Source organism: Mus caroli, unplaced genomic scaffold, assembly GCF_978045245.1.
Source record: "Mus caroli unplaced genomic scaffold, Mus_caroli_1 scaffold_2, whole genome shotgun sequence".
NCBI classification, from domain to species: Eukaryota; Metazoa; Chordata; class Mammalia; order Rodentia; family Muridae; genus Mus; species Mus caroli.
The window spans coordinates 90,240,790-90,257,735 of record NW_028227257.1 but is presented as its reverse complement, the minus strand read 5'-3'; the positions used below and the strand labels follow the sequence as shown (position 1 = coordinate 90,257,735).

Sequence of the window (16,946 nt, the reverse complement as noted above, 5' to 3'; positions counted from 1 at the left end):
ATATGCAGCTAGAGACACGAGATCCAGGGTGTACTGGTTAGTTCATATTGTTGTTCCACCTATAGGGTTGCAGATTCCCCCAGCTCCCTGGGTACTTCCTCCAGCTCCTCCATTGGGGGCCCTGTGATCCATCCAATAGCTGAATGTGAGCATCCACTTCTGTGTTTGCTAGGACCCGACATAGCCTCACAAGAGAAAGCTATATCTGGGTCCTTTCAGGAAAATCTTGCTAGTGTATGCAATGGTGTCAGCATTTGGAGGCTGATTATGGGATGGATCCCCAGGTATGGCAGCCTCTAGATGGTCCATCCTTTCATCTCAGCTCCAAACTCTGTCTCTGTAGCTCCTTCCATGAGTGCCTTGCTCCCAATTCCAAGAAGGGGCAAAGTATCCACACCTTGGTCGTCATTCTTCCAGAGCTTCATGTGTTTCACAAATTGTATCTTATATCTTGGGTATTCTAAGTTTCTGGGCTAATATCCACTTATCAGTGAGTACATATCATGTGAGTTATTTTATGATTGAGTTACCTCACTCAGGATGATGCCCTCCTGGTCCATCCATTTCACTAGAAATTTCATAAATTCATTCTTCCTAATAGCTGAGGAGTTCTCCATTGTGTAAATGTACCACATTTTCTGTGTCCATTCCTCTGTTGAGGGGCATCTGGGTTCTTTCCAGCTTCTGGCTATTATAAATAAGGATGCTATGAACATAGTGGAGCATGTGTTCTTATTACCAGTTGGAACATCTTCTGGATATATGCCCAGGAGAGGTATTGCAGGATCCTAAATTATGTCCAATTTTTGAAGAACTGCCACACTGATTTCCAGAGTGGTTGTACAAGCTTGCAATCCCACCAACAATTAAGGAGTGTTCCTCTTTCTCCATATCCTCACCAGCATCTGCTGTCACCTGAATTTTTGATCTTAGCCATTCTGACTGGTGTGAGGTGGAATCTCAGGGTTGTTTTGATTTGCATTTCCCTGATGATTAAGGATGTTGAACATTTTTTCAGGGGCTTCTCAACCGTTTGGTATTCCTCAGGTGAGAATTCTTTGTTTAGCTCGGAGTCCCATTTTTTAATGGGGTTATTTGATTTTCTGGAGTCCACCTTCTTAAGTTCTTTATATATATTGGATATTAGTCCCCTATCTGATTTAGGATAGGTAAAGATCCTTTCCCAATCTGTTGGTGGCCTTTTTGCCTTATTGACGGTGTCTTTTGCCTTAAATAAGCTTTGCGATTTTATGAGGTCCCATTTGTCGATTCTCGATCTTACAGCACAAGCCATTGCTGTTCTATTCAGGAAATTTTCCCCTGTACCCATATCTTCGAGACTTTTCCCTACTTTCTCCTCTATAAGTTTCAGTGTCTCTGGTTTTATATGGAATTCCCTAATCCACTTAGATTGGACCTTAGTACAAGGAGATAGGAATGGATCAATTCGCATTCTTCTACATGATAACCAAGAATTGTGCAGTACCATTTGTTGAAGATGCTGTCTTTTTTTCCACTGGATGGTTTTAGCTCCCTTGTTAAAGATCAAGTGACCATAGGTGTGTGGGTTCATTTCTGGGTCTTCAATTCTATTCCATTGGTCTACTTGTCTGTCGCTATACCAGTACCATGCAGTTTTTATCACAATTGTTCTGTAGTACAGCTTTAGGTCAGGCATGGTGATTCCAACAGAGGTTCTTTTATCCTTAAGAAGAGTGTTTGCTATTCTAGGTTTTTTGTTATTCCAGATGAATCTGCCAATTGCCCTTTCTAATTCATTGAAGAATTGAGTTGGAATTTTGATGGGGATTGCATTGAATCTGTAGATTACATTTGGCAAGATAGCCATTTTTACTATATTGATCCTGCCAATCCATGAGCATGGAGATCTTTCCATCTTCTGAAATCTTCTTTAATTTCTTTCTTCAGAGACTTGAAGTTCTTATCATACAGATCTTTCACTTCCTTAGTGAAATTTAATTTCTTTCTTCAGAGACTTGAAGTTCTTATCATACAGATCTTTCACTTCCTTAGTTAGAGTCACGCCAAGATAGTTTATATTATTTGTGACTATTGAGAAGGGTGTTGTTTCCCTAATTTCTTTCTCATCCTGTTTATCCTTTGTTTACAGAAAGGTCATTGACTTGTCTGAGTTAATTTTATATCCAGCTACTTCACTGAAGCTGTTTATCAGATTTAGGAGTTCTCTGGTGGAATTTTTAGGGTCACTTATATATACTATCATATCATCTGCAAAAAGTGATATTTTGAACTCATCTTTTCCAATTTGTATCCCCTTGATCTCCTTTTGTTGTTGAATTGCTCTGGCTAGGACTTCTAGTACTATGTTGAAGAGGTAGGGAGAAAGTGGCCAGCCTTGTCTAGTCCCTGATTTTAGTGGGATTGCTTCCAGCTTCTCACCATTTACTTTGATGTGTTGGCTACTGGTTTGCTGTAGATTGCTTTTATCATGTTTAGGTATGGGCCTTGAATTCCTGGTCTTTCCAAGACTTTTATCATGAATGGGTGTTGGATATTGTCAAATGCTTTCTCAGCATCTAACGAGATGATCATGTGGTTTTTGTTTTTGAGTTTGTTTATATAATGGATTACGTTGATGGATTTCCTTATATTAAATGAACCCTGCATCCCTGGAATAAAACCTAGTTGGTCAGGATGGATAATTGTTTTGATGCGTTCTTGGATTCTGTTAGCTATAATTTTATTGAGTATTTTTGCATCGATATTCATAAGGGAAATTGGTCTGAAGTTCTCTATCTTTGTTGGGTCGTTCTGTGGTTTACATATAAGAGTAATTGTGGCTTCATAGAATGAGTTGGGTAGAGTACCTTCTATTTCTATTTTGTGGAACTGGAGTTGGATCTTCTTTGAAGGTCTGATAGAACTCTGCACTAAACCCATCTGGTCCTGGGCTTTTTTGTTTGTTTGGGGGACTATTAATGACTGCTTCTGTTTCTTTAGGGAATATAGGACTGTTTAGATCATTAACCTGATCCTGGTTTAACTTTGGTACCTGGTATCTGTCAAGAAATTTTTCCATTTCATCCAGGTTCTCCAGTTTTGTTGAGTATAGCCTTTTGTAAAAGATCTGATGGTGTTTTGGATTTCTTCAGGATCTGTTGTTATGTCTGCCTTTTCATTTCTGATTTTGTTAATTAGGATGCTGTCCCTGTGCCCTTTAGTGAGTCTGGCTAAGGGTTTATCTATCTTGTTGATTTTCTCAAAAAACCAGCTCCTCATTTGGTTGATTCTTTGAATAGTTCTTTTTCTACTTGGTTGATTTCAACCCTGAATTTGATTTTTTTTTTTCCTGCCATTTACTCCTCTTGGGTGAATTTTCTTCCTTTTTTTCTAGAGCTTTTAGGTGTGTTGTCAAGCTGTTAGTGTGTGCTCTCTCTAGTTTCTTTTTGGAGGCACTCAGAGCTATGAGTTTTCCTCTTAGAAATGCTTTCATTGTGTCCCATAAGTTTGGGTATGTTGTGGCTTCATTTTCATTAAAATCTAAAAACTCCTTAATTTCTTTCTTTATTCCTTCCTGACTGAGGTATCATCTTTCAGAGTATAGTTCAGTTTCCACGTGAATGTTGGCTTTCTATTATTTATGTTGTTATTGAAGATCAGCCTTAGTCCATGGTGATCTGATAGGATGCATGGGACAATTTCAATAATTTGTATCTGTTGAGGACTATTTTGTGACCAATTATATGGTCAATTTTGGAGAAGTTACCATGAGGTGGTGAGAAGAAGGTATATCCTTTTGTTTTAGGATAAAATGTTCTGTAGATATATGTTAGGTCCATTTGTTTCATAACTTCTGTTAGTTTCACTGTGTCCCTGTTTAGGTTCTGTTTCCATGATCTGTCCACTGATGAAAGTGGTGTGTTGAAGTTCCCCATTATTATTATGTGAGGTGCAATGTGTGCTTTGAGATTTACTAAAGTTTCTTTAATGAATTTGACTGTCCTTGTATTTGGAGCATAGATATTCAGAATTGAGAGTTCCTCTTGGAAGATTTTACCTTTGATGAGTATGAAGTGCCCCTCCTTGTCTTTTTTGATAACTTTGGGTTGGAAGTCGATTTTATTAGATATTAGAATGGCTACTCCAGCTTGTTTCTTCAGACAATTTGCTTGGAAAATTGTTTTCCAGACTTTCATTCTGAGGTAGTGTCTGTCTTTTTCCCTGAGATGGGTTTCCTGTAAGCAGCAGAATGTTGAGTCCTGTTTGTGTAGCCAGTCTGTTAGTCTATGTCTTTTTATTGGGGAGTTGAGTCCATTGATATTAAGAGATATTAAGGAAAAGTAATTGTTGCTTCCTATTATTTTTGTTGTTAACGTTGGCAATCTGTTCTTGTGGCTGTCATTTTTTAAGTTTGGTAAGGATTACTTTCTTTCTTTTTCTAGGGCGTGGTTTCCGTCGTTGTATTGGTTTTTTTTCTGTTATTATCTTTTGAAGGGCTGGACACATGGGAAGATAATGTGTGAATTTGGTTTTGTCGTGGAATACTTTGGTTTCTCCATCTATGGTAATTGAAAGTTTGGCTGGATATAGTAGCCTGGGCTGGCATTTGTGTTCTCTTAGTGTCTGTATAACATCTGTCCAGGATCTTCTGGCTTTCATAGTCTCTGATGAAAAGTCTGGTGTAATTCTGATATGCCTGCCTTTATATGTTACTTGACCTTTTTCCCTTACTGCTTTTAATATTCTATCTTTATTTAGTGCATTTGTTGTTCTCATTATTATGTGTCGGGAGGAATTTCTTTTCTGGTCCAGTCTATTTGGAGTTCTGTAGGCTTCTTGTATGTTCATGGGCATCTCTTTCTTTAGGTTTGGGAAGTTTTCTTCTATAATTTTGTTGAAGATATTTGCTGGCCCTTTAAGTTGAAAATCTTCATTCTCATCTACTTCTATTATCTGTAGGTTTGGTCTTCTCATTGTGTCCTGGATTTCCTGGATGTTTTGAGTTAGGATCTTTTTGCATTTTGCATTGTCTTTGATTGTTGTACCGATATTCTCTATGGAATCTTCTGCACCTGAGATTCTCTCTTCCATCTCTTGTATTCTGTTGCTGATGCTCGCATCTATGGTTCCAGATTTCTTTCCTAGGGTTTCTATCTCCAACGTTGCCTCACTTTGGATTTTCTTTATTGTGTCTACTTCCCTTTTTAGGTCTAGTATGCTTTTATTCATTTCCATCACCTGTTTGGATGTGTTTTCCTCACGTTCTTTAAGGACTTGTAACTCTTTAGCAGTGTTCTCCTGTATTTCTTTAAGTGGGTTATTAAAGTCCGTCTTGATGTCCTCTACCATCATCATGAGATATGCGGGTCTAGCTTTAAATCCGGGTCTAGCTTTTTGGGTGTGTTGGGGTACCCAGGACTGGCTGAGGTGGGAGTGCTGGTTTCTGATGACAGTGAGTGGTCTTGGTTTCTGTTAGTAAGATTCTTACGTCTGCCTTTCGCCATTTGGTAATCTCTGGAGTCAGTTGTTATAGTTGTCTCAGGTTAGAGCTTGTTCCTTTCGTAATTCTGTTAGCCTCTACCAGCAGCCCTGGGAGACTAGCTCTCTCCTGAGTTTCAGTGGTTAGAGGACTCTCTGCAGGCAAGCTCTCCTCTTGGAGAGAAGGTGCATAGATATCTGTTGATCAGATTTGCCTCCCAGCAGAAGATGAAGCCCCCAAACAGGGCCTGTCCCAGAAGCTGTTAGCTTCTGTAGTCCATACTCTCACCTGTGCAGACTAGTCTTGGTGGGATCCGGGAAGAAGATGGCTCCCTTGGATGCTCAGGCAAAGCCCTCCCAGGAGGGGTGGACACCTCTCCTCTGGCAGGGAAGGTTCCCGGATGCCTGGAGCCTGTGCAGACTAGTCTTGGCAGAATCCGGGAACCAAGATGTCTCCGGCAACCAAGATGTCTCCGGCAGATGCTCCTTTAATGGCCTCCCTAGCCGGGCGGATATCTCTCCTCTGGCAGGGAAGGTGCCCAGATGTCTGGAGCCCAAAAACGGGCCTGCCTTTGAAACTCTGTAGCTCCTGCCTGACCCAGAAGCTGTTAGCTTCTGTAGTCCACACTCTCACCTGTGCAGACTAGTCTTGATGGGATCCAGGAAGGAAGATGGATACCGTGGATTGGGTTTTCTTTATTGTTTCTACTTCCATTTTTAGATCTTGGATGGTTTTGTTCAATTCTATCACCTGTTTGGTTGTGTTTTCCTGTAATTCTTTAAGGAATTTTTGTGTTTCCTCTTTAAGGACTTCTACCTGTTTAGTAGTGTTTTCCTGTAATTCTTTGAGAAGTTTTTGTGCTTCTTATTTAAGGGATCCTACCCATTTAGCCGTGTTCTCTTGTATTTCTTTAAGTGTGTTATTAATGCCCATCTTAAAATTCTCTACCAGCATCATGAGATATGATCTTAAATCTGAATCTTGCTTTTTGTGGTGTGTGTTGGGGTATCCAGGACTCGCTCTGGTGGGCACACTAGATTCTGATGATGCTGAGTGGTCTTGGTTTCTGTTAGTAAAATTCTTATATTTGCCTTTCGCCATCTGTTAATCTCTGGTGTTAGATGTTCTAGCTGTCTCTGACTGGAGCTTGTTCCTCCTGTGATTCTGTTAGCCTCTGTCAGCAGTCCTGGGAGTGCAACTCTCTCCTGAGTCCCAGTGGTCAGAGCACTCTCTGCAGGCAAGCTATCCTCTTGCAGGGAAGGTGCACAGAGGTCTGGAGCTCAGATCCACCTCCTGGCTGAAGATCAAGGCCTGAAGGGACCCTGTTCAAGAAGTTCTGTTGCTTCTGCCGCCCGCATGCTCTCCTGAGCTGACTGGTCTCTGAGAGACCCAGGATACAAGATAGTGCTCTCACATGAGTTCTGGGGTCAGAGGCCTCCCTGGAGGCTGACTCTCCTCTGGGGGCGAAGGTGAGTAGAGTCAAAAAACAATTTAAAAAAAGAAATTACAACTCTAACGTAGATGCCATCATTCAAATGCCAGGCAACATTTCTTATAATTCCATCTTCTTGGTTTTCTAAGAAACTTCGTCTTTAATCCAGACCAGTGATCCTAGGATCCTGGGTGTGCTAGGGCACCTGCGGCATAGAGTCCTCTGGGGACTGTGGGACTGTCCATCAAGTTCACACCCAAGGTGGCCTGGGGCTGGCTCTGCCTGGAAAGAACCCCAGCTGCCTGTGTCCCTGTTCCTGCTGGCACAGGCCCCTTCGGGTTGTTTTGGAACAGATGTTGTGTTCAACTCACCAGTGAACCTAAGATCCTGGATGTGCTAGGGTGCCTGCGGCATGGACAATCCTCTGGGGACCATGGGACTGTCTGCTGAGTTCGTGCCCAAGGTGGCCCAGGGCTGGTGTCAACCAGAATGAACCCCAGCTACTCATAAGTGGGACTTCTTAAAACTGCAAAACTTTTTGTGAGGCAAAGGACACTGTCAATGAGATAAATCTGCATTCCACAGATTGAGAAAGTATCTTTACCAATCGTACATCTAACAGAGGGCTAATATACAAATTTTACAAAGAACACAAGAAGTTAGACACCAACAACACAAATAACCCAATTTAAAAATGGGGTATAGAACTAAACAGAGAATTTTCAACACAGGTGTCTCAAACTGCCAAGAAGCACTTAATGAAATGATTGAAGTCATTAGTCATCAGGGAAATACAAATCAAAACAACTCTGGAGTTCCATCTTATGCCCATCAGAATGGCTAAGATCAAATTTTCAAAAGGTAGCATGTGCTGGCAAGAATGTGGAGAAAGGGGAACACTCCTGGTGGGAGTCTAAACTGAGCAACCACTTTGGAAATCAATTTGGCCTCTTATCAGAACACTAAGAATGGTTCATCAAGATCCAGCTATACCACTCCTGAGCATAAACTCAAAGATGTTCTACCACCCCACAAAGACACTTGTTCAACTATGTTCATAGCAACTTTATTATAATAGCCAGACACTAGAAACAACTTAGATGTCCCTCAGTCGAAGAATGGATAAAGAAAACATGGTACATCTAAACAGTGGAATACTATTCAGCTACTAAAAACCAACACATCATAAATTTTGCACGTAAATGTACAGAACTTGAGAGTATCATCCTGAGTGAGGCAACCCAATCCCCTAAAGGACATGCATGGCAGGGGCATGTTGTCCTCTGAGAGACTCTACCTAGCAGCTGACTCAAACAGTAACAGACACTCACACCCAAAGTTTGGATGGAGCTTGGGGACTCTTATGGAAGAATAGGTAGAAGCATTGTGGGCCCCTAAGAGGATAGGAACTCTACAGGGAAACCAACAGAGTCAATTAACCTGGACCATTGGAGCTTTCAGATCTGAATTACCAACAAAAGAGCATACACTGGCTGGACCTAAATCTCCCTGTCTCTTATGAGGCTATGCCAGGGCCTGGCAAATACAGAAGTGGATGTTCACAGTCATCAGAAGGATGGAACACAGGGTCCCCAATGGAGAAGCTAGAGAAAGTACCCAAGGAGCTGAATGGGTCTGCAACCTTATAGGAGGAACAACAATATGAACTAACCAGTACCCCCAGAGCTCGTGTCTCCAGTTGCATATATAGCAGAGGATGGCCTCGTCGGCCATCATTGGGAAGAGAGGTCCCTTGATCTTGCAAACTTTATATGCCCCAGTACAGGGGAATGCCAGGGTCAAGAAATGGGAGTGGGTAGGTAGGGGAGCAGGGCGGAGGGAGGGTATAGGGGACTTTCAGGATAACATTTGAAATGTAAATGAAGAAAATATCTAATAAAAAATTGAAAAATAAATAAATATTGATGATTTTTTTCTTTAAAAAAAAGAAAAAAGAAAATGAAAAATTTATAAGTGCATCACCAATTAATTCCTGCTAATACCTTCAGTAGGCTTTCTTTTAGATGAAACATAAGTTATTTATGAACAAGTGGAATGAAAGGAATAGGTAGAAGTTATTTAAACCTTCACCAGTTGGATAAGAAAAACAATTCCAAATGTTTTATAAAACAGTAAGGCAACTATGACTGGTAAATATTTCAAAATGACTACTTAAGAGAATGTTGACCTTTCTCAACTAAAAGAAATGCTGACTCTGTAAGATAACAATAAACCTATCACTGTAAAATGATTATTATACTTTGTATTCAAATATTAAAATATTCTTTATCCTATAATAGAAGTTAGGCCAGCACCGTTTGTTACAGATACTTCCTTTTGTCCATTGTATGGTTTTGGCTTCTTTGACAAAAATCAAGTGTCACATTATATCCACAGTCAATGGCAGAAAGCATTGGACTAAGTCAAGCATGTTGTTCTTCATTTTGTCCATTCCTCTTCTACCAATATATATTGCCTGAGGAATGGTGGCATATAATGTGGATGAGTTGACTATTAATCAAGATAATTCTTCCACAAAATGCCCATAGGCCAAACTAAACTAGACAATTCCTCATTGAAATTTCCTTCCCAGGTGATTCTAGATTTTGTCAATGTGACTATTGAAACTATCACATCATCCATGATTAACAATTAATGGAGACAGAGAATTGTGTGATAATTTTATAGCTACTGTTCATCTACATATTGAACCAGTATCCCTAAGAGAAAAGGACCACAAATCTAGAATGCTAGATCCATTTTCTCTGGAAGCTGCTGTCATTAATTTATCTGGTCTGGATAAATATCAACAGATGCACAGAAAATGAAGTGCAGGCCTTAGTCATCTCAAAGCTGAAAGGGGCCAACTTTATGATAGTCTATCCACTGTTGATAATTCTGAGAGATTGTGGGTGACATGGAAATTCTGAAAGGTGAAATGGCATTTTAGACTCACTTCTCTGGTATTTTTCACCAAGAAATGGTAACAGACTTTGAAGGTAATAAATATGGTATATCAACTTAAAAGAAGAGACACAGGTCTGGAGTTAAAACATCCATGAAGTGTGGTAGTCAACACAAGTAGTTCACTCCTGCCTGATTCCTCTGAATTAAGAAAATATATAAATTTATAATATTCTGTACTTTTATATTGGGATGAGCCAAAATTATTTCATTTTCATAACAATTATTTTACTTCATCATTCTGATTGGTAAGCAGAATAACTGTCATTTTAATGTTAATTTCTAGTCTGAATGTTAGATAGTATAATAGGGCACAATGTCTGTCTTTTGCACCATTATGTCACAAGAAGTAAAACTGACTCACAAACTTTTTTGATGATCATGGTGAGATGACCCAAGGTAGAAGATGGCAATCAGCATCATCAATCAGAAAAGAAATATGTACTTGTCCACATTAGAAGAGAAAAAGAGATTAATATCCTCATGGCCAAATATGCCATGATGGTTCCCTTGCTTGGTTCCTTTTCTAAACACAAGTTGTTATCTTGAGTAATGGAAAAGAAAAGAAGGAGAAGAAAGAAAGACAGGAGATGAAAAGAAAGGGAGGAAGGCAGAAAGAAGGGAAAGAAGTAATCATTCACCTATAAGATACTTGTCAAATGTTCTCTATGCAGTTAATAGGATCAGGGGGAGAACAGGAAATACTTACAGTCTTTCATAGAATGTAAGAGAACGGTGAGTGAAAATGATTGGTGAATATTTTATAATCAGTACTAGATAAAAATTTGAATGTAGAAAGCCTATGAAATCATGAGTATGAGATGTGATATGTATAACAATTACTATGATCTAATAATGACACATTGGATACATTATTGAAATACCATGTTATAGCCATAAATACATAAAGACGTTGTGGAGTGAAAGAGGAAGGGATAAACTAACGAATTAGATTTTTGTCCTAGAAAAAGTACTTTGTATTTACACTTTGCTTCAAGTCAGAGATGTGACTGAATGTCATGGATACAAACATGTTCTGCAAAAATACATGATCTCTGCCTTAAAACATTATACCTACTAGGATGTTAGTGACTGAAAATTGTTGGTATAGGCATAACAAGGTCTTGTGTTTCCTGAAGCCATTTATTAAAACAAATGGAGGGAAAGGTTGCAAGAGTATGCGTAGTATGGGTGATGTGAAGAGAAAAATGGATAAAACAGGAAGTGGGTTCACACCATAAAGATGGGAGGGTTAATACAGAAGGAGTATAAGGGAGGAGCGATAAATAATGCCAGAATAAGTTTGAAATTCTGAAATTTTACAAAGCTGTTCTGTGTCACCATCAAAGATCCTTTTGGATTTTTGTTTAACTCTGCTACAGGAAGCTCCAAAAAAAATTTAAAATTGCAGTTTTTTTCCACTCTGACATTATACTGACTTGTACAATTCTTTGTTGTCTTAATATTTACAATTTGTAGTGGTTTTGGTTTCAGTTTGGTTTGGTTTTTTGCCATAGACTTAAAAGTCTCAAAAGAAAAAAAATAGATGGAACAATTGTTTGCTAAGTTCTTGTAAGAGCATGAACAAGACAAGTGGACTGTCCTTGGAGCTGTGACAGGCTGTTTAGTGTGGAACTTGGGACTTTTGTGGCTTCTCCCTAAGTCTCCACTAACTCCTGCCACCATGAAAATCAAGTATCTGCACATGCTGACAAATGTCCAAGTGACATAAAATCACTCAGGGCTTCCTTGAGCATAAAGAATAACCAACATTCATTACCTGCTTCTCTTTTACAAGTGTATGGCTCATGAACCATCAACTTATAAAAAACAGTGTTCTAATTTCTAGAAATGATGTGCTCAAACACAAGGTATTTGCTTCCATTAACATGCAAAAAAAGTATATAATAACACAAATTTAAAATGATTATTCTTTCAGAATACACAGTTTCAGTTATCTAGGGTTACCTATCACCATAAAGACTTTAAATGGGAAATTGCAGAAATGAGATTTGTAAGTTATAATTCTCAGATTGTTCCATTCTGTCTTCTGAGGACATGAATGCCCACTTTGCCAGGGTTATTTATGTGTATGCCACCCAACTCTCAGTCACACTGTGTCAAGCCCACAGCCTGCTGTCATAGCTCATATGTAACCCTTATTTTATTTCATAGTGGTCCTAAAGGACAATAATGACACTGGAAAGGAGTTTCCAGGGAATAAAAAAAAAAAAAAAAAAAAGAGGATGGACCACTCTCTGCTGTGTGACAGCTCTGCAGAGTAAATAGGGGAAATCACATCAAATCAAATACCTCACAATCATCCATATTTAACCACATTCTAATCACTGGAAAGATTAGAAACCATAAAAGCATGAGCTATAAGTAAACATAACATGTAGTTTCAAAACAAGAAACATTAGCTTAAATAGTAAAAATGAAGCTTTGAAATTCAAAGACCCGGATCCATGTTAGTAGGTGAGTTTTAGAACTAATATTTAAGGAAAAGCAGACCACAGAAGTTTCCTAAGAAATTATACCATATAGATGATTGTAGTAGATTTTATAAAAAAAAAAAAAGGAATAAAAAGAAATTTCTACTGAAAACAGAACCCATTTCAGTAAGCACAAAACCCAAGACATATTTCTAATTTTGTTGTGGACCCTCACTTGTCTTTTTGGCTCCAGAACATACGTATAGCATTTTTCATTTCTGTATTCCTTAGAGTATAAACAATGGGGTTCAGCATGGGAGTGATGACTGTGTAGAACACAGACACAAGCTTGTCTTCAGTGAAGGCAGAGGAGGGTCTCATATAAATAAATGCACCAGGCCCAAAGTACAGAATGACCACTGTGATGTGTGAGGCACAGGTGGAGAGGGCCTTCCGTCTCCCCTCTGCAGAATGCTTCCTCAAGCTGATTAGGATAACAGCATAGGAGGACACCAAGATGAAGAGAGAGATTATAGAGAACAGACCACTGTTAGCCATTACAATAAACTTCTCCATAAAGGTGTCAGTGCAAGCAAGCTTAAGTAATGGATGCAGGTCACAGAAGTAGTGGTCAATTACATTGGGACCACAGAAGGGCAATGGAATAGTGATGATGATCTGGATTATGGAGTGAATGAGGCCCCCCAGCCAGGAGCCAGCCACCAGCATGTGACATACTTGACGACTCATGATGATCATGTAATGAAGAGGTTTGCAGATGGCCACATAGCGGTCATAGGCCATCACCACTAGCAAAATGATTTCAACAACACCAAAGAAATGGAAGAAGAATATCTGAGTCAGACAGCCCTTCAGGGAGATGGTTTTAACCTCAGCAAGTAAGTCAGTGATGAACTTAGGGGCAACTGTAGAGGAGTAGCAGATCTCCACCAGGGACAAGGAGCTGAGGAAGAAGTACATGGGAGAATGTAAAGTCTTACTGATGCTGACTGTCACAAAAATAAGACCGTTGCCCAGCAATGTGGCCAGGTACACAGGAAGGAACAGCACAAAGCACAACTTCTGAACCTCTGGGTCCTGGAAAAGGCCAGTGAAAATTAACTCGGTTACATTATTTTTATGGACCATTGGGTCAGCTCACATGTGTTGAACATCAGATAATAGGAAGGCTGAAAAAAAGTCAAAGCATTGCAGCACAAGTTAATTTCACTAAAAGCATTCTCAAAAACTCAGGCTGTTTGCTAAATACTTACTACTCCACCAGTACATTCTTATTCAGCACTAAATGTTACTACTCTGGTGGGATAATTTATTATATTTTAATTTCATTTAGCTATTAACAGAAAAATAGAAGTCCAGAGAAATGTTTATTTATCAATAGTCACACACACAAAAAAAAAATATAACTCAGAATGAGTTTTTCTAACTTTCAGCCCAGGTATCTCTCTAATCATCACAAGGCGTTATGAATTTAAGAGTTCAAGATACATTCTAGGTAGAAAGGTGGGGAGATGGATACATAGATCATGTATTTATATTATCTTCATTGCATTTAATAGGTCTTCCTCTTGCATATTCCTTTTGATGCCATTCTGCTCCAATTCTTTGTGTCCTTCTGTTCCTCGGAGAATTATTACACCTGAAGCATATAAATGACTCATATGCTTCATATGACTTGGTCATTTACAAAGAATAACATTTATTAGCTCATAGTTCTGCAAGCTGAGAAGACCAAAGCAAGCTCAGAATCAAGGGGCTTGCCTTCCCTCTGTGCTGTGGCATGGCAGAGCTATCATATGGTGACTCAGAGCAAACCTAAGGAGAAAAGCTCCCTCTGGAGCAATGCCGCTCAGTCTTCACGCCTACTGAAGCATAAGCAGAATAGGCCAGCATGACTCAGTCACCAATTACAGATCGAACTCCCAAAATCATTAACTCACCAGGAAATAAAACTACACTTTATAGAGGACTTTTTTCCTATTCCTTCTGACCTTTCCCAATGTCTTTTATGCTGTGTCCCGTCCTCAGCTGTGCCGGTCCTCACTTTACTCAAGACAAAATCCTCTACATCTCCTAATGAATGTTCACATATCTGAGAGTATTGGAATCACTAAATTCTCCACACTCTTCTACAATCATTTCCCACCATCTCCCACTAAGTCTATTGAGGGTCAGTCACTACAAAGAGACAGAGAAATTTCTAAATAGCTCAGTAGGATCCCGCAAGTAGGAGCAATAGAAAGAATAGATACAGGAAACACAGCGCTTTTGAAAGGGAAAAGGTTGTTTCCAGACACAATAGGGTTGATGTCCATATGAACTCACAGAAACTGATAGCCTGCACAAGACCTGCACAGGACCAAGCCAGATAAAATCCCAGTATGGAGAAGGGGAAGTGGGTGAAAGTCCCAACCCTAACCAAAAAGCTATGTTTCATTGAAAACTTCTAAGAAAGAGAAAAATCCCTTTTCTCCCATTGAATAATACTGAGTATATCAACTGCATTCCAGGGCAGGCCTCATAGCAAGAAGTAACTGGCCCACACAAAGCAGATTCAGGACTTTGGTGGGTTGCTTGAATGGTGGAAGTTTCTATTCTAGTTGTGGAAGGGTGTTACTATTGCTCATTTGTTTTTGTTTTGTTTTGTTTTGGAAGAAAAAGAACATGAAAATAGATGGGGAGGGGGATCTGGGAGTAGGGGGGACTGGAAAGGAATAAGAATCAAATACAGTGTATGAAAATTTTTTCTGAAAAAATTAATTAAAAGACGTTCAAAATCAATAAAAATATATTATAGAACCAAAAAAATGTTATGCTTGAGGAGAAAGGCCATTATATATTAGTTCTATTTGAGTTGAAGCCTAGAAACCCTGGACCCTACACAATTCTCTTCCTGTCCCTGACTGATCCCTCATGTTTGAAGCATTAACTCAAAAGTCATGTGCAAGAAAAAATATTCTTAAAACAACTTTAAACATACTGAACATGGTTAGTGGATGGGTGTGTGTGTGTTTTCCTAATTCAGGGACTAAATATTCCCATGGTCATTTGTAACAGACATAAACGTCCATCCTCCTTATAATCTTTGTCAGCAACAAGAATGTTTCCTTCTTACTCTGAAGTGAAAGCTCTTATTAGCTCAGCAATCATAAAGACAGCAACCAGGACAATAGGACAATTATAAAACCTTACAAGTTAATATTCTTTCCATAACAATTCACACCCTTATCTGCCCAGGCTTCTACTTAGCATTGCTCAACTCAGAGACCTATCCCCAACCACACTCACACTGCTGATTCCCACAATAGAGCCTCACTTACCCAAACGATCTTCACCTGTCCTCTCCAAACCTACCCATCTTGCAAGTCCAATTCAAGTCTTGTTTAGACAGTGAGACTTTTCTAAGTGATGCTACCACAATACATCTTCTATTCTCTGATCAAAGAATAATTAATTTTAAACTATACAAGAACATCCCTGTGCCCCACAGAACAAATTCTCATGCTCCCAAGAGTTCAAGGTCTTTCTCAGACTGCTCTAACTTAATTTACTCCCTTGTAGTCAGTTCCCAAATAGACACAGTGCAGCAATTGCCTATCATAAGGTGGTCCCTCTCTGTTCTTTCTCTCTACAGTGTAGTCAGAACTTCTCTGCTACGGAATAAAGCTCTCATGCCTCTCTGTCATTGTAACACCTTATCATGCGTAACAATTAGTATGTTATTTTGTGCATTGTATGCATGCATGTCCGTTGTAATGTGCATGTTATGCTTCCCAATCAAAAGTATACTATATTACTCAAAACTATGTTTTCTATTTTTCTTAAGTCTCTAATGGTACTTTAGTAAGTATGAAAGGCTAGCTCTCCTTTTTTAATTTTGTGTGTATATGAGTGTTTCTGAGTGTACAAATGTGCACCATGAGAATTGAGAGGCCTGTACAGGTCATATGCAGCACCCTATCTCCAGAAAGTGAAGTTACAAGAAGTTGTAAGGACCCAAGTCCTCTACAAGAGTAGTAAGTGCTCTTAACCACTTAGCCAAACGGGCCACCTCTTCATACATTTAGTGCCATTCCACAGCTCCAGGCATTTTTTAATATTTTAAATGACATTTCTTGATTTATTGGTGTATGTGTGCCAAAGTGTGAGTGTGGTGCTCAGAGAACAACTTATAGAAGTCAGTTCTCTTCTCCTACCGTGTGGATTATATGTGAGAGAATGAAGTCAGATCATGACATTTGGAAGCCAGTATCTTTACCCATCCAGCTGTCTTGTGTTCTTATATATCATGCTTGAAATCATGTATGCTTATCCATCCCAATTTTGATATTAAACTTTAAAACTGCCTCTGATTGTTATCAGATTTTGCATATGAAGAAATAAAAAACATAAATAAATTAATTAATTTGTACTATTTATAGCTTATGAATAACTACAAAACAGCAGAGCCAGGATTTAATATCAGCCAGTTTAACCACTATGCCTGTCCATTTTACCCAGAATCATACATCATTAGTAGTATAAGCATGATACAAAACAAAGGAGTTGTAAGAAGTCATTGTGTATATTTATTTACCTACAAGAGTAATGCCTTTTCTCTGAGGTTGAACATCATTTCTGATCCACTAAAAAA

At 39.1% G+C, this 16,946-nt stretch overlaps 1 protein-coding gene across 1 annotated transcript; it reads right to left on the bottom strand.

Annotated features, from left to right (window-relative positions):
* Positions 1–12,523: 12,523 nt before the first annotated feature.
* Positions 12,524–13,441, bottom strand: LOC110289032 (olfactory receptor 4B13). Its single transcript, XM_021155242.1, has one exon. The coding sequence runs from the start codon at positions 13,439–13,441 to the stop codon at positions 12,524–12,526; it is 918 nt and encodes a 305-aa protein (XP_021010901.1).
* Between the last annotated feature and the right edge of the window lie 3,505 nt (positions 13,442–16,946).